This window comes from Rana temporaria, chromosome 8 (assembly GCF_905171775.1).
Source record: "Rana temporaria chromosome 8, aRanTem1.1, whole genome shotgun sequence".
Lineage (NCBI taxonomy): Eukaryota > Metazoa > Chordata > Amphibia > Anura > Ranidae > Rana > Rana temporaria.
The window spans coordinates 164,816,662-164,835,342 of NC_053496.1; the positions used below are offsets into that span (position 1 = coordinate 164,816,662).

Sequence of the window (18,681 nt, forward strand, 5' to 3'; positions counted from 1 at the left end):
TCTACTTTTACATGGTGTAAACAGTTTACACTTTGTAAAAGCAGCCCTAATATTGCGTTTGCAAACTAAAACTTACGGAGAAAAAACGAAGCTGAAAAGCTTTGTGGATCTCCGTAAGTGCTAATTTGCATACCCGAGGCGGCATTTCGACACGAAATGCCCCCAGCGGCGGATGCGGTACTGCATCCTAAGATCCGGCAGTGTAAGTCCCTTACACATGCCGGATCTTCTGCCTAACTATGGAAAACTGATTCTGTGGATCAGTTCCATAGTTAGAAACAGGGATACGACGGCGTAACAGCAGTTACGCCGGCGTATCCCTTTTGAGGATCTGGCCCAAAGAGCTCAATTTTGGTCTCATCTTTGGTCAGCACTTTCAATCCTGCTTTGAATCATTTAGATGTTCATTGACGTGACTGTACATGTGCCTTCTTTAGGAGGGGGACTTGCTATTTTTGAAAGGAAGAAAAATGTTGACTATGACCACAAGAACAGCATCCCTGCAGTCGAGCATGGAGGTGAATCATTATGCTTTGGTGCTGTTTCTATGTTAAGGGTACAGACTGACTTTGCCAATTGAGGGGCAAAGAGACGGGGCCATGTATTGTAAAATCTTGGATGAGAACCTTCTACCCTCAGCCAGAACACTGAAGATGGGTCGTGGATGGGTTTTTCAGCATGACAATGACCTAAAACATTCTGCCAAGGCAACAAAGAAGTGGCTCAAGAAGAAGAACATTAAGGTCATGGAGTGGCCTAGCCAGTCTCCAGACCTTAATCCTTCAGAAAATGTATGGAGGGAGCTGAAGCTTTGAGTTTCCAAGCGACAGCCAAGAAACCTTAAGGATTTAGAGAAGATCTGTAAAGAATAGTGGACCAAAATCCTCCTGTGATGTATGCAAACCTGGTCACCAACTACAAGAAACGTCTGACCTCTGGGCTTGCCAACAAGGGTTTCTCCACCAAGTACTAAGTCATGTTTTGATGGGGATAAAGGGCCAGATTCACCAAAGAGATATGACGGCGTTTCTCCTGATACGCCGTCGTATCTCTGTTTCTATCTATGCGACTGATTCATAGAATCAGTTACGCATAGATAGCCAGAAGATCCGACAGGTGTAATTGTTTTACACTGTTGGATCTTAGGATGCAGTACCGCGGCCGCCGCTGGGGGGAGTTTGCATTGTAAACCAGCGTCGGGTATGCAAATTAGGAGTTACGGCGATCCACGAAGATTTTTCCCGTCGTTATGGCGTCGCAAGTGTTAGATTTCCATCGCAAAGATAGTGCAACTTTAACATGGTGTAAAAGTACTCCACCATGTTAAAGTATGCCTGTCTTTCCCGCATCGCTTTTGAATTTTTTTAAAATCTTTTATTTTTCCCGGCGTAAATCTTTTTTCACGTTGCGATTCACAAAACGTCTGCGCGTCGTAATTTCGCGCAAAGCACGTCGGGAAATTTGCGACGCAAGCATGCTCAGTACGTCCGGCGCGGGAGCGCGCCTAATTTAAATGGTACCCGCCCCATTTGAATTGGACCGCCTTGCGCCGGACCTGTTTACGATACACCGCCGCAAATTTCCAGGTAAGTGCTTTGTGGATCGGGCACTAAATCGGAAAAATTGTAAACCGGTAACGTTACGCTGCGCACGCTGTACGTGAATCTGGCCCCAAATACCTATTTTACTCACTGAACTGCAACTTAATTTTCAGCATTTGTTTTATGCGTTTTGTCTTAATTTTTGGTTTATATTCTGTCTCTATCATTTCATGGGGAAAAAATAGCAAATAAAGAAAAAATAATATAGCGTATACAATTGCGACAGAAGTCATATTGTAATTGAATGTGATTAAGAATTTTCAATCTGCAGCTCTGTAATTTTCTGAAAATGCAATGCAATATGGCTACCTGGAGGGGTTCTGTACACAGAATATACAGAATACCCCCCAGAAATATAATTTCCTGCTTATGTGATTGGTTCACCAATTTTCCCAGAAGTCTGCACTGAGATACAAGTCAGATTTCAGGAATCCCCTGCAACTAAAATAAGATTCAGCCTAGGTTCACACTGCTGCGAATTCAAAATCGCGGTAAAATGCGCGATTTTACCGCGATTTCGCGGCCGCGATTTGACGCGATTTTGCTGCGATTTCGGCCGCAATTTAATGTAAATCGCGGCCCGAAATCGCAAAAAGTAGTACAGAAACTACTTTTTGAAATCGCAAATGCGGCGTCGCACTCATTAGGACAGTGCCATTGCCGCCGATTTGAGATGCGATTTGACATGTCAAATCGCATCTCAAATCGTTCCAAATCGTACCCAGTGTGAACCAGGGCTTTTGGTGAGATACTCCCAATAAGAAATCACTTCTAAAGGGCTCAGCAGCTTTCCTCATTAGTGCACAGCTGATTGATAATTATGAAACCACTCCTATTAGACTCACTTTCCCACAGGGATTTTTTCAGAATAAAAAAAGGTAGGAATCTGCAACAAAGTTTGTTAAAATTCTTGTAATGTACATAGATCACCCAGAGGGGAATGTTTTCTTCTCAAAATTAGTGAAGTTACGCTTTTATATACACCTATGATAAAAATTATAGACCCTTGATATTTTTGTAAGTGGGCAAAGTTACACAATTTGCAGGGATCAAATAATTATGTTCCCCACTGTGATATCATAAAATCTTTGATATATACATAAACATTGTGACAATATAGTGTAGCGCTAGGTATGAAAATACATAATAGCGAAATTATATACGTTCAATGTGCATCAAATAGATAATGGAACAACAAACACAAAGAATATAGAGTGATAATGAACCACTATTACAAAGTAAATATGAGTCCGCTCAAGGCCAAAGTGAATGGAGAAAATCCACAAACAATAGGCACCAAAATCCAAGAAGGGGACACAGGGGGAAAGTCCACTGAAGGTGTGATTCAAAATGTGCAGTCACAATGAATTGTTGAGATACCCGCGGTTAATTCAAAAACTTCCAAGGAGAAATTAATGTTAAGGTACTCTTACCAAATAAGGTGGACACACATACTATACAGTAGTGTGTCCGATAGGCTCTCAATCCTCAATTCCTTAAAGGGGTTGTAAAGGTAAACATTTTTTTTTACCTTAATGCATTCTATGCATTAAGGAGAAAAAACATCCGACAATACCAGCCACCCCCCCCCCCCCCCGTTATACTTACCTGACCCCTCGAAAGTCCGGCGCTCGCCCCCGACATCCTTTACGCTGTTCAGCCTGGCTATTGATTGGTTACAGTAGATGAATTTAAAGCAGCGCAGCCATTGGCTCGCGCTGCTGTCAATCACATCCAATGGCGTGGCGTGCCGGGGGGTGGGGGTGGGGCCGAGTGATACAGTGAGCGGCTATGGCCGCCAGCTGTATCACTTGAGCGCGCCCACAAGAACTCAACACCATGCGAGCACGCTCGCATGAAGGTGTTGAGTCCTTGTGGGGGGAGCATAGACAACCGCAGAGGGACCCCAGAACACCAGGCTCAGGGCCACTCTGTGCAAAACGAGCTGCACAGTGGAGGTAATACCGCCCGCAATGTGCAGAGGCGCATTGCGGGCGGTATTGCCGCGGTTTCCCATTGTTTTAAATAGGAAGGAGCGGTGAAGGAGCGGTATATTTAGCGCTGTACCGCCTGAAAAACTCCTCAGTGTAAAAGGGGTGTAACCGGGAACTTTGTCCAAAGTGTCAGTGCTTTCATTAATAATTTTTATGACTTCAAATAAAAAAAAAGTTTCACCATGAATTTCAAATCGTCTTTAAATTCGCAGGGAACCACGTGTCCTGTTCTGATTGTCCTGTTCTGATCTGTGTTGTGGTTGTTGAGCTAGCATGGTCAGAGAGCTTCCTGAGTTTGTTTCCATGAGGAGAGTGATTATAGGTTCACTGTGGGTATACCAGACCAGACCAAAATGTTGGCAGTTGGGCCTTAGTTGGTTAGCTTTCCTTTGGGGGGAGGTCTAGTGGACAGACTTTATGCATTTTTTGGGCTATTGACATCCTCTCTACCATGGGATGCTGGACTCTAGGACACCCCTTCTGTGAGTATTGGGTCTCTCATCTCTTCTCTCAAGCCATTTCTCTCAACTATTCTGAACTTTTTTAACTTTAGCTGAGTGTTGCCACTTTCAAAAGATGGCTGAAGTAAATATTTCTGCTTCTATGGATCCAGTAAACTATTGTAAGGCATTCCTGGTGTGGATACTTTCTCCTAACCTCTATATGGGAACATCTCCTAGATATTATGCTTGTGCTTACAGGGCAAAGCAAGGTCTATCTGTGTAAGGCCTGAAGTAGGGGAGCGCTTATTTCTGGCTCAGGTGATACCCGTAGCCCAATGGAGTCCTCTAGCATTGGGCTCCCCATGGTTCCCATCAATTCACCTGTAAGGAGGACACCCTGAGGTCAACACAGCTTAGCATAACCAGAACCCTATGGCCCTCCTCTAACCCAATACTGGCTTACTAGCCAGGGCCGTCTTTACCGCAGGGCAAATGGGGCAGGTGCCCTGGGCCCTGTCACTGTTGGGGGCCCAAAGCAACCCTCTTTAAAAACCCTCTTTTTTTTTAAGGGGTCCGGAGGCCCCCCGGGGCCCGGAGGCCCCCAGGGCCCCAGATGGCAACCCCCCAATTTTTTATTTATTTTTAAATTTTTAAATAAAAAAAACATTTTTTTTTAATATATTTTTATTTTATTTTTTATTAAAGGGCCATTTTTTTTTTTAGAGGTCTGGGGGTCCCCAGGGGCCCGTAGTTCCCCAGGGCCCCGGATGACAACCCCCCCTTTTTTTATAAAAAAATATTTTTTTTATATTTCTTTATTTCTTTTATATATATATATATATATATATATATATATATATATATATATATATATAATATTATATTATATATAATATAAATGTTATTATTATTATTATTATTATTATTATTATTATTATAATTAAAGGACCCAGAGGTCCCCAGGGCCCCCGGATGGCAACCCCCCTTTTTTTATAAAAAAACATTTTTTTTAAATTTGTATTTCTTTTTTTTCTTTTTTTATATATATATATATATATATATATATATATATATATATATATATATATTTATTAAAGGGCTCAGAGGTCCCCAGGGCCCCATGTGGTAAACACCCTTTTATTTTTTTATAAATGTTTATATATTTTTTTTTTTATTGAAGGGCCCAGAGGTCCCGGATGGCAACCCCCTTTTTTTTGTAATTTATTTTTATTAAAAAACAATTATTAAAGGGCCCAGAGGTCCCCAGGGCCCCAGATTGCAACCCCCTTTTTAAAATATATTTTTTATATATATTTTTTATTTCTTTTTTTCTTTTTATTAAAGGGCCCAGAGGATGGCTACACCCCTTTTTTTATATATATTTTTGTTTATTTCTTTTTTCTTTATTTCTTTTTTTGTAAAGGGCCCCCTCGCTTCTAAATTCGCGGCAGCCCCCCCCCTGCTTCTCAATTTCAGGCGGCAGCACCCCCCCATCCCGGTTCTCTGCTCCAGGAGGCCCATGCCTGAAGCTGTGTAAGTGGCCCCATAATTCCTGATGGCGGCCCTGCCGCCCGTTAAGCCCCTGTGCTGCCCACAAATCAGGCTGAAAATCATCAGCGGCACGCAGCCAGTGACAGTACTGCTTACCTTCCCAGTGTTTTAAAATGTACAGCACCCCTGGCTTCCCTTTAGACGTGCACTTCTCCCTTCCTGCCACTGGGTGCTGCTTGTATATAAAAGTGAATTAGAATGTGATTTTATAACATCCCCAGTTTGCTCTTCCCAAGGCTGACTTCTTCATGTCCTGCTCCTCAAGGTATGTCACTGTTTGCTAATCTATATTGTAAATAGAAGTTTTCTGTAGAGTGTGCCCAAAGTCTTTATAATATTTGATGATTCACTGCAGGTCTGGTCAGTGTTTTAAAAAGTTCCTCTATTTTACACATGGCATGGCATGGGGTCACAGCACCGTCTGTCCATTCTGCTTTAGCACCATGGGACCCCATGCCATGCCATGTGTAAAATAGAGGAACTCTTTAAATCACAGACAAGACCTGCAGTCCAGGCTGAGTAAGGCCTCAGAGCACATGGCATTACTGTCTGTATTTAACTGCTTGATGTGCTTATTTTGGGTCTGGCTGGTTCACATGTATGTGTTTTGGCGGCCCACATTTGCGCAGGCATAGCAGCCCATTCATTTGAATGGGCCGCCATGCCTGCGTTTCCTGCAAAGAAAAGCGCATGCCTCATGTATTAGGCTGCGCACACGGCACGCCTATGCCCATCAAGCACTGAAATACAACACTGTCTGTCCATTCTGCTGTCTGCTGTGACTTATCTGCAGTTCCCGCACTGTCAAACTTGCTGCATTTTTAGACATTTAGGTCACGCTTTTAAAAACACAGTGCGTTTGTGTGTGCAAGAACTGCAGGTAAGTAGCATGGTGCAAAAGCAGAATGGATTTCAAGGCAACTGTATTTTTAAAATGCTGAATGCACCTTTTTTCTGCAGGAAACAAAGGCATGGCGGCCCATTCAAATCAATGGGCTGCTGTACCTGCACAAATGAGGACCGCCAAAACACATACATGTGAACCAGCCAGGCACAAAATAAGCTGGAGGGGGGCCCAAAAAAAATGTTTGCCCAGGGCCCAAACCATATTAAAGACGGCCCTGTTACTAGCAATGGACTTGCTGAAGCCACAAATGCCCAGGGCAGATCCAATAGAAGCTAAGTGCTGCCATTGGTGCTCGTGTAGAATCAGCAATCAGACCACACAAGATAAGCTGTGGCAGATGCATGAATAATAGAGCAACAAGAAACTGCTTTTAAAACTTAGGGTCTACTATTAGCAGATAGTAGTATGCTAAATTTTAGTTCAGCAATTCTTTCGCATTTTGAGTTTAAGTTACATATAAAAAGTGTGTTCTTTTTTAAAAGAATATACTGTACTATAAATATATTGACTTTACCAACCAGGACCATCAGGACCACCAGGCAGTGCTGGGCCATCTGGACCAAGTGGACCTCCAGGAACTAAAGGAGATAGAGGAGACAGCCAAGCTTTTGGTAAGAACCCTAATTTTTCTCACTCTCACAAGCCATTTATGTTCTGTGAAGTTTGGGTATTAAGTTGTTTCTTAAGTAATAACAGATATACAGTATTTTATAAAGTCCTATGAGCTTCCAAAGCACTAAAAAATATTGTGCAAAGCAGTGCTACATCTTGAATTTTTGTACAGTAGGACCACTCTGGTCCATCCTTTCTGAAGGTCTTTCTGAAGGACTCATAGACTGTCATTAAGATTAGCCATTGACATTTGATGGTGGTTGATCCAGCTGGCAGAAAGACTTCCTTCCTCTAAATTTCTCCAAATTGTTTAACAGTCATCTCCCAATATGTCCTTTTTTACCGTAGACAATTCCTTAACAGAGATTTGTAAAGCACTGCTATGGCTGTGTTGCCTATTGTGGAATACTACCCTGGGACAACTACAAAATGTTCTCCATATACAGAGTTGCATTATTCCTTTGAATTATGCTTTTGGTAAAATGTACACAATTTGCCTTTTTCTTGTACTGCAGGTCACGCTTGGCTTTTGGATCTTACAAATCAGATCCAAGAGGAATAAACCATTTGCATGTTATGCACATTGCCATGCATATTGGCACAAATAAATAAATGTTGCCATGAAGACTTAACCATGTACAGTATCATTTCTTTCCTCTTTTCGCAGAAATTGAAGCTTTTAAAAAGCAAATTAGTAGCTTGGATCAACAAGTGAAAAATCTCCAAACCAGACTAGCACACGGTTAGTTGGACAATTTTTGTTGGAATGTTTTTTTTATTTCTTCTGTATAAAGCATTTAGGTTGCTCATGTGGCATGTGGTAATGTGTTTGTTGTTATGAATGTATGACGACTGGTGTAAGTGTAAAAGAAAACAAGTCATTTAAAACCGAATGCTTATTAGACATGTGCACACTGAAATATTTTGTTTCGTAATTTCGTTTTCGTCCGAAAAATAAATTTATTTAGTAACTCCCGAAATTCGTTTTTATCTATTTCGTTTTTCGTTAAGAAAATGCATTTGTCCGAAAATCCAAATTAATTAAGGTTGAATCTGTCATTGAAGGCTTATGGTGTAATGTTCTAAGAAAAAAAAAAAGATTTGACGGGGCAACGAAACTGTACGATGCCGCATCGAATGTTCCGCCTACAAGCTATAGAAGAATTCTAATGTTGTATGACTAATAATAATTATATTCATTAATTATTATTACTAATCAACCAACATTAGAATTCTTCTATAGCCTATGGGCAGAGCATTTCACCATTAATGTCCGCTTGCTGCGATCGTTTGTTTTTAGCTACTTCGTCGAATCTTCATGTCTCTCTATGTCGAATCTTCATGTCTCTCTATGTCGAATCTTCATGTCTCTCTATGTCGAATCTTTTCTCCCTATGTCGAATCTTTTCTCTCTATGTTAACTCTTCTTCATGTCTCTATAATGTCGAATCTTTTCTCTCTATGTCAAATCTTTGCTCTTTATGTAGAATAATATTGGACTAATAGAGTTAAGGTTAGGCACATTCGACCGCAACGAAAACGAAAATAAAGCATTTGTTTATGTCCGATCTTTCGTTTTTCATTTCTGTGCTTTCGTTATCGTTTGTTAAAAGCATGGGTCCTCAAACTACAAATGCACATGTCTAATGCTTATAAGTTATGTCTAACCGCTCCAGGAGCGCCCACACACATTGTACTCCAGACGGGCGGTTCCTTCAGGCAGGCCTCTTCTAGGTACAGTGAAAGAATAGGAATAATGGACTTTAAAGGCACGTATAAAAGTAACATATTTTAATACTCTACATTAAAAAATCACAGCATGTTACAGACAAAATATCATAAAAACAAGTAAGTAGGACTCAATGTGGTTCCCCTGGAGGATATGATGATCTATACTTCATGTGTGACAATTGTGGCAGTGAGCGCCCTCCCATCCCCCCCATATCCAAGAACGAGAGAGGAGGGGAGGGCCCCAGTGTGCATCGCAGTTTCCGGGAATGACGCAAACAAGATGCACTTCCAGCACAATCGCAACCCTGGGTAGATGCATCCTTCTGTTGTTAAAGTGGAGGTTCACCCGGAAATACTATTTTTTACCCTTAGATTCCTGCTCATTTTGTCTAGGGGAATCGGCTAGTTGTTTTAAAATCGAAGCTGTATTTACCGTTGTAGAGAGCGATCTTCTCCGCCGCTTCCGGGTATGGGCTGCGGGACTGGGCGTTCCTATTTTGATTGACAGTCTTCCGACAGGCTTCCGACGGTCGCATCCATCACGTCACGATTTTCCGAAAGTAGCCGAACGTCGGTGCGCAGGCGCAGTATAGAGCCGCACCGACGTTCGGCTTCTTTCGGCTACTCGTGACGCGATGGATGCGACCGTCGGAAGCCTGTCGGAAGACTGTCAATCAAAATAGGAACGCCCAGTCCCGAAGACCATACCCGGAAGCGGCGGAGAAGATCGCTCTCTAAAACGGTAAGTACAGCTTCGATTTTAAAACAACTAGCCTCTTCCCCTAGACAAAATGAGCATCAATCTAAGGGTAAAAAATTTTTTATGGGTGAACTCCCACTTTAATATAAATAATATTGGCAGATGTATGTCACAGATTAACCAATCTGAATTAATTACAAAGGTATGTGCTTCCATCCTTTAATTAGTGTTCATTAAATAAAAATGTTGGGACTTCAGAGTTTGAGTGTCTCCATCCCTAAATCATATAGAAGAGAGAGGGACTGAACTGGAGTTTTCTGTATGTTGAATGTTTTACGACTTAATAAATGTCAAGAGAGCCACTTGAAAAAATGTAGAGAAACATCTTCATTCAACATTGCTGAACAAGTTGAGCTGGTTTTACATAATAAAGTATAGCAGATGTTACTTCCTTTCTGTATACTCTGTTATAAATCATTAGGGTTGTCCCGATACCGATACCAGTATCGGTATCGGGACCGATACCGAGTATTTGCGGGAGTACTTGTACTCCCGCAAATACCCCCGATGCCTAAATAGAATACTTGCCGTCGCCTTTACCGCCGCCGCCGTATATCGCAAATCCGCCGCTGCCACGTTAATCACCGTGCGGCGAACATTACAGGCACCTTTCGTTTGAATAGCTGTTTTGCCCACCGCGCTGTGTATAGACACTCCCCCTTGGACGGATCTGTCCAATCCTGAGCAAGGGGGAGTGTCCTTTACATGCCGTGGCAGGGAAAACGGCTATTCAATTGAAAGCTGCCTGTATTGTTCGCCGCAAGTGATTAACGCAGCGGCGGCATCATCATTAGGTATGGGGGACATGGCTGCATATGTTTGGGGACATGGCTGCATATGTTTGGGGACATGGCTGCATATATGGGGGACATGGCTGCATATATGTGGGGGACATGGCTGCATATATGTGGGGGACATGGCTGCATATATGTGGGGGACATGGCTGCATATATGTGGGGGACATGGCTACATATGTTTGGGGACATGGCTGCATATGTGGGGGGACATGGCTGCATATGTTTGGGGACATGGCTGCATATGTTTGGGGACATGGCTGCATATGTTTGGGGACATGGCTGCATATGTTTGGGGACATGGCTGCATATGTGGGGGACATGGCTGCATATGGGGGGGACATGGCTGCATTTGTGGGGGGGACATGGCTGCATTTGGGGACACATTTAAAAAAAAGTATCGGTATTCGGTATCGGCGAGTACATAAAAAAAAGTATCGGTACTTGTACTCGGTCCTAAAAAAGTGGTATCGGGACAACCGTATAAATCATGGTTTATGAATAAAGTGTTATTGAATACAAAAATTGCTTGTCCTTTTTTCCTTTTTTAGTGGAAAAGAAAAAATGGTGGAAAGGATAAATAGATGTGGTGGCGATATCTAAGCTTCCGATGGTGATTGGTCGAATTACAATGGCTTCCCCTCGAAATTTTGCTGAAATTCAAGCAGTACTTATCGCTCACAATCAGTATGGCAATCTCACAATTCTGGGTATAAATGGGATACAAAGCGAAGATACTTTCCACCATCCATTCAGATCATCTACAACTTCAACTGGGACTGCGAGGAACCCAGTAATAAAATAGAAGATTTTGTAGAAATATTTAGTGGAAATTACCTAAATTCAATTAAAATTAACCCAAACTAACCACAATCTTTGTCATGTAAAAACCTAAATTGAATCATTCAAAATAAAAATTCTAACAAAAACAAGAAGTTTCTTGGTTATAAAATACAAACTGTCCTTTGCATCACAGGCAAAGCTTATGTATCTGTTTTTAATAAATAATGAAGATTTGTGGAATCTTATCACTGTCATGGTAGTTTAGAATGTTAGTGATCCATGTTGGTAATCTATGATATGAGGATGCCAGTGTTCCTATAAGGCTGCATGGCATGTATTCAACATAAGGCTTGCCCACCATTTTTTGGCAACCATATCAATCTGGGTATGTAACCTCCAGCCTCAGAAGGAAGGATGGGCTGTAAGGCCCCATACACACGATAGAATTTATCCGCGAATACGGTCCAGCGGACCGTTTCCGCGGATAAATCCTCTCGAGGATTTCGGGGGATTTTCATGCGATGGAGTGTACACACCATCGCATTGAAATCCGCGCCGAAATCCTCTGGCGATGACATGTCGCGCCGTCGCCGCGATTATGACGCGGCGACGTGCGCGACGCTGTCATATAAGGAATTCCGCGCATGCGTCGAATCATTACGACGCATGCGGGGGATCCCTTCGGACGGATGGATCCGGTGAGTCTATACAGACCAGCGGATCCATCCGTTGGGATGGACTCCAGCAGATGGATTTGTTCTGCATGTCAGCGAATATTCCATCTGCTGGAATCCATCCCAGGGGAGAAATATCCGCGGAAACAGATCCGCTGGAGTGTACACACCATAGGATCTATCCGCTGGAACCCATTTGCTGGGATTTTTCAGCGGATGGATTCTATCGTGTGTACGGGGCCTTCGTTTTAGAACATAGAATATCTAAATTGGCTGGTAAGGGGTTCAAATCATATATTTTTCTGGTTTACGTCAATGTTGGCCATCTTAACGAAGATTATTGTAGGGTCAAGTTTGGTAGTCACTATTTTTTTGCCATTCTTCAAATATATTTTTCTGAAAAATATAAATGTAAATACCAATACTAATAAAATGGTAATTAACCACTTGCCACCAAATCACGTACATCTACGTGATTGACTGGAAGTGGTTATACCATGGTTATGGTTGCAACTGTCATCCGGCATACAATAATGGTGACCAGAGACCAAATTGTCTCTAATCACCTCTATGGTCTAGGACAGTGGTTCTCAACCCTGTCCTCAAGTACCCCCAACAGACCATGTTTGCAGGTTTTTCTTTATCTTGCACAGGTGATTTAAATCAGAGTCAATGGCTTGGTATTTTGTAGGGTTGTCCCGATACCACTTTTTTAGGACTGAGTACGAGTACCAATACTTTTTTTCAAGTACTCGCCGATACCGAATACCGATACTTTTTTTAAATGTGTCCCCAAATGCAGCCATGTCCCCCCACAAATGCAGCCATGTCCCCCCACAAATGCAGCCATGTCCCCCCACAAATGCAGCCATGTCCCCCCCATATCCAGCCATGTCCCCCCCATATCCAGCCATGTCCCCCCCATATGCAGCCATGTCCTCCCCATATCCAGCCATGTCCCCCCACATATGCAGCCATGTCTCCCCATATGCAGCAATGTCCTCCCCATATCCAGCCATGTCCCCCCATATCCAGCCATGTCCCCCCATATCCAGCCATGTCCCCCCATATGCAGCCATGTCCCCCCCATATGCAGCCATGTCCCCCCATATGCAGCCATGTCCCCCCCCATATGCAGCCATGTCCCCCCCATATGCAGCCATGTCCCCCCCTCCATATGCAGCCATGTCCCCCCCATATGCAGCCATGTCCCCCCATATGCAGCCATGTCTCTCCCCATATCCAGCCATGTCCCCCCCATATATGCAGCCATGTCCTCCCCATATCCAGCCATGTCCCCCCATATCCAGCCATGTCCCCCCATATCCAGCCATGTCCCCCCATATCCAGCCATGTCCCCCCATATGCAGCCATGTCCTCCCCATATGCAGCCATGTCCCCCCATATGCAGCCATGTCCCCCCCCATATGCAGCCATGTCCCCCCCATATGCAGCCATGTCCCCCCATATGCAGCCATGTCTCTCCCCATATCCAGCCATGTCCCCCCCATATATGCAGCCATGTCCTCCCCATATCCAGCCATGTCCCCCCCATATGCAGCCATGTCCCCCCATATGCAGCCATGTCCCCCCATATGCAGCCATGTCCCCCCATATCCAGCCATGTCCCCCCATATCCAGCCATGTCCCCCCATATCCAGCCATGACCCCCCCCATATCCAGCCATGTCCCCCCCATATGCAGCCATGTCCTCCCCATATCCAGCCATGTCCCCCCCCAAAAAAAGCAGCCATGTCCCCCTTACCTTACATGCTGCCGCATCCCCGCTGCCACATCCCCGCTTGGTTAATACGCGCGGGGAACATTAGAGCTTTGAATAGCTGTAGTCTTTCACGCCGCACTGCGTATAGACACTCCCCCTTGCTCGGGATTGGTCAGTTCACCCGAGCAAGGGGAGTGTCTATACGCCGCGCGGCGGGAAAGACTACAGCTATTCAAATGAATGCTGTAATTTTCCGCGCCCAAATTAACCAAGCAGGGATGCGGCGTAGCGGCGGGATGCGGCGGCGGCGGTGGGGGGGGGGGGTGGTAGTAGTATTCTATTTTGGTATCGGGGGTATTTGCGGGAGTACGAGTACTCCCGCAAATACTCGGAATCGGTCCCGATACCGATACTAGTATCGGTATCGGGACAAGCCTAGTATTTTGGACAGCTTTTTTATCTAAGAGAAAATGTGTCCCCAAATGCAGCCATGTCCCCCCACAAATGCAGCCATGTCCCCCCACAAATGCAGCCATGTCCCCCCCATATATGCAGCCATGTCCCCCCCATATCCAGCCATGTCCCCCCCATATCCAGCCATGTCCCCCCCATATGCAGCCATGTCCCCCCCATATGCAGCCATGTCCTCCCCATATCCAGCCATGTCTCCCCACATATGCAGCCATGTCTCCCCATATGCAGCAATGTCCTCCCCATATCCAGCCATGTCCCCCCATATCCAGCCATGACCCCCCCATATCCAGCCATGTCCCCCCCATATGCAGCCATGTCCTCCCCATATCCAGCCATGTCCCCCCCCAAAAAAGCAGCCATGTCCCCCTTACCTTACATGCTGCCGCATCCCCGCTGCCACATCCCCGCTTGGTTAATACGCGCGGGGAACATTAGAGCTTTGAATAGCTGTAGTCTTTCACGCCGCACTGCGTATAGACACTCCCCCTTGCTCGGGATTGGTCAGTTCACCCGAGCAAGGGGAGTGTCTATACGCCGCGCGGCGGGAAAGACTACAGCTATTCAAATGAATGCTGTAATTTTCCGCGCCCGAATTAACCAAGCAGGGATGCGGCGTAGCGGCGGGATGCGGCGGCGGCGGTGGGGGGGGTGGTAGTAGTATTCTATTTTGGTATCGGGGGTATTTGCGGGAGTACGAGTACTCCCGCAAATACTCGGAATCGGTCCCGATACCGATACTAGTATCGGTATCGGGACAAGCCTAGTATTTTGGACAGCTTTTTTATCTAAGAGAAATTCCCAAAACATGGCCTGTTGGAGGCACTCGAGGACAGGGTTGAGAACCACTGGTCTAGGTGACTGAAAGTGACAAGTATTTTCATCACTACCGGTTTCCCTGAATGTAAACAGCACCATTTTTAAATAGTAAAAGCATCTGATCAAACTGATCTTGGTGTGATCAGATGCTTTTAAGGGCAGAGGCGACATCTGGGGTCTAATAGACCCAAGATTTCTCCATAAAGAATACCTGTCACTGCCTATTGCTGTCATAATGGATGTTTACACTCCACTGTGAAAGTAATAAAAAATTCAAGAAACTGTATAAAAATAAAATAAACAATAAAATATATTTTAAAGTTTCCCATGTCCCCCATGCTCACGTGCAGAGGCATATGTAAACAGTGTTCGCACCACACATGTGAGGTATTGTCCTAAACATTAGAGCGAGAGCAATAATTCTAGTTGTAACCCTAAACTGGTAACCTTTACATTTTTTAAAGCGTCGCCTATGTAGATTTTCTAACAATCATAGCCTCTTGCCATTCCATGAGAAGGCGTAATTTGAAAGTGTATCTATTTACTCGACATAACATCTTTTAGATTTTACCAATAAATTGCATTATATATTGCGTTTATTCCATTAAAATTAATTATTTCACAAAAAATTGCATTTGAAAAACTGCTGCGTAAATACCATGTGACATAAAAACTTGCAACAACCACAATTTTATTCTGTGGGGCATCTGCTAAAATATGTATATATATTTCGAACACCGCGAAAGTTCGTACCCAAATAACGAACCCCATTAAAATCAATGGGACCTGAAAGTCAAAAAGTGACCATTTTGAAGGCTTATATGCAAGTAATTGGGCATACAATAGTTATAGGGGTCCGGGTCCAGCCGTGGGAGACATGTATCAATAAAAAAAATTTAAGTAGTAGACACGTTGTTCTATTTATTAGGATACAGCATATGTGCCGAATTGAGCGGTAATTACGCTCGGCACTTCCGCGTTCCACGCTGGAACGGACGCGGCACCGGGCGATGACGTCAGGTTGCGGTCACCGTAAGCGTTCCAGCGTAGAACGCAATACGGCGACGAGCGCTGTTTACAAGCAGGCTGGAACTGGAGCAATAGACTGGAACCAGGAACAAACAGGAACAGGTGACAGGCTTAGCAGGATGGAACTGGAGCAAAGGACCAGAACCAGGAACAAGCAGGATGTACACTAAGGAAGGTCAGGCAGGCCGGGTCGGGTATCAGGCCGGCAGCAGACGATAAGAGGAACAGGCAGAAGAGTAGTCAAAACAGGTCGAAGGGTCAGGTGCAGGCGGATAGCTGGGGTGGTCACAGGTAAGCCGGGTAGTCACGGGTACAGGTTTCAGATAAGGTAAAGGCACACGGAATGCTGTAGAGCAGACAGCAAAATTTGTGTGTAACAGGCTGGTTTAAATAACCCGCCTGGCCCTAGCGCAAGTGAGCGCGCACGCGAATGCACAATGGCACCCACGATTGTACGCCAGTGAGCCTGGAACGCCTGTTACTGGCAGGATCTTCTTGACACACACTCCACAGAAACACTATAATATACTGCATTATAATTGCACCAAACGTACAGTGACACACAGAACTATATGGCATTAAACTTGCAGTAAAGCACACAGAAGTAAATGGTGTTAAACTTGCAGTAACGCACACAGAACTATATGGCATTAAACTGGCAGTAACGCACAAAAAAATATATGGCGCTAAACTGGCAGTAACGCCCACAGAACTATATGGAACTAAACTGTCAGTAACGCACACAAAGATAACTAATAGCACTGAACAGAGTCCTGTTCTATGTCTCTCCATGCCAAAATCACACAAAAAATGGCTGCCATCGAAAAAATACTTATGTACTCTGGGGCGGGAATGAGCCATGATTGGATAAAGTCATGATGACAGTGTCCAATCATGACTCTGACAGTGCTCTGTACCCTGATTGGCTGAAGCTTTCACGGCTTGCAATGCACTGTTCAGTGCCGCAATGCATTGTGTTCGGTTAGGACGTTTGTCGAACGTCCGAACAACGAAAGTTTGGCCCAAACTTATGAATGTCTCTGTTGGGCAAAATGCTGTATCAGTACGTTGTTCCTTTAAAAGCCACCAGGGGTCTGCAGGGGACCCAATGCTCGTGGCCGGCAGGCGTGATCAGCGTCGGCCATGTGTGATCGCGGGCAAGAGAGCCAGCACCGGGATTTGAGTGTGTAAAGACACAAATCCCTGTTCTGTCAGGGGAGAGGAGACATATCTTGTGTTCCTAGTAAGTAGGAACAATGACATGTCTCCTCTCCCAGTCAGTCCTATCCCCATAGAGTTAGAAACACTAACTAGGGAACACATTTAACCCCTTGATCACCTCCTAGTGTTAACCCCTTCCCTACCAGTGACATTTACACAGTAATCAGTGCTTTATTTATAGCACTGATCTCTGTATAAATGTCAATGGTCCCAAAAATGTGTCAAAAACATCCCTTGTAATAGGAATCTATCATGACCGGTCCTTTTTATGGAGAGATGCAGGGTTAATAAGACCCCACATCTCTCCTCCAGGCTGAAAAGCATGAGATCGAAAAAAAAATTCGCTGATCTCATGCATACCAGCCACAACCACGGCTTTGTTTACAACCGCGGCCAGGACGTGACGTCATAACGTCACGCCCGGGCCTTCCGACGGTCATATGGTCGTCATCCGGCGGCGGCCGATTCTTTCTCTGGGTCCCCGATGGCATGGAAGAGCCCCGAGAAGCACCGGGTGGCGGCGAGATGGTGTACATAATCACTGGCAGAAAAGAATGATATCTGAATGATGCCTGCCAAGAGGTGAGATGCTGTCTGGAAGCACAGTTCTTTTTTCTTAATAAATCTGTGGGAAGAGACTGGGGAAAACCAACACAGACGGGGGGCATTCTTACAGCCTAGGAGACCAAATTACATCAGGTAGAGCTTCTAACCATTTCAGGAATTGACTGGGGTAAACTGTGCCAGTATCTACCGCGAAGGAACAGGCAAAGACATTTACCTGCCAAGTAGGTAATCGTCCAGGAGAAAATATATTCCTTTTTTTTATTAAGCAACAAAATTACAGCTCCATGATCAAAGAGTTTTTTTTTCTTATGAATTGTACCCTTCTTGTCCCCATTTAGCTTTTGGATATCTTAAGGGAGGAGCCAGAAGCGGTGACAAAATCTACCTTTCAAATGGCGTTAAAGCCACTTATGATGAAGCTGTAACCATTTGTAATGAAAACGGAGGTCAGCTTGCCTCACCCTATAATTCGGCAGAGAATAATGCCATTCTTACCGTCTGTAACCAATATGACACAGATGCAGTCCTTGGTATAAACAACAAAAAGACAGATGGAATTTTCCAATATCTCAACAACGTGGTCATTGCCTATGAAAACTGGGAGTCCGGAGAACCCAATAATTATATAGGAATAAAGTAGGACTGTGTAGTGATGCGTAATGGCAGAAAATGTAACAAAGATCTTGTTATTTGTGAGTTCTAAATCCCCAGAAATTCCATGATTCGACCCTGTAATTATGGAAAAGTATCTGCCTGTATTTCTCAGAAATGAGGATACCAATCATCCTGGCCAAATGTCCACATCCACAAAGTGTCCTCTGTGTTTCCAATAAGCATTAAAAACCCAGAACACTTCAATGTCCTCCTGACTTCTCCAACTTTATGTCATGGTCTTCTCCTCAGACTCCCAAAATGCAAGAGGCAGTGTTTCTATTGTCTAATGAGGCCCATTGGGGAATACCAAGAATGTAGAGCAATAGATGTTAAAACAGGGTCTTTGA

At 44.3% G+C, this 18,681-nt stretch overlaps 1 protein-coding gene across 1 annotated transcript in view; it reads left to right on the top strand.

Moving 5' to 3' along the window:
- The window catches only part of LOC120909341 (collagen alpha-1(I) chain-like), a 28,764-nt gene extending 17,442 nt beyond the window's left edge, over positions 1-11,322 (top strand). Inside the window, exons 4-6 of the mRNA XM_040321097.1 lie at positions 7,018-7,107; positions 7,776-7,850; positions 10,945-11,322. Of these exons, the coding sequence (XP_040177031.1) occupies positions 7,018-7,107; positions 7,776-7,850; positions 10,945-10,973 (194 nt within the window). The 3' untranslated portion in view covers positions 10,974-11,322. The remainder of the gene's footprint in view (positions 1-7,017; positions 7,108-7,775; positions 7,851-10,944) is intronic.
- The last annotated feature ends 7,359 nt before the right edge of the window (positions 11,323-18,681 follow it).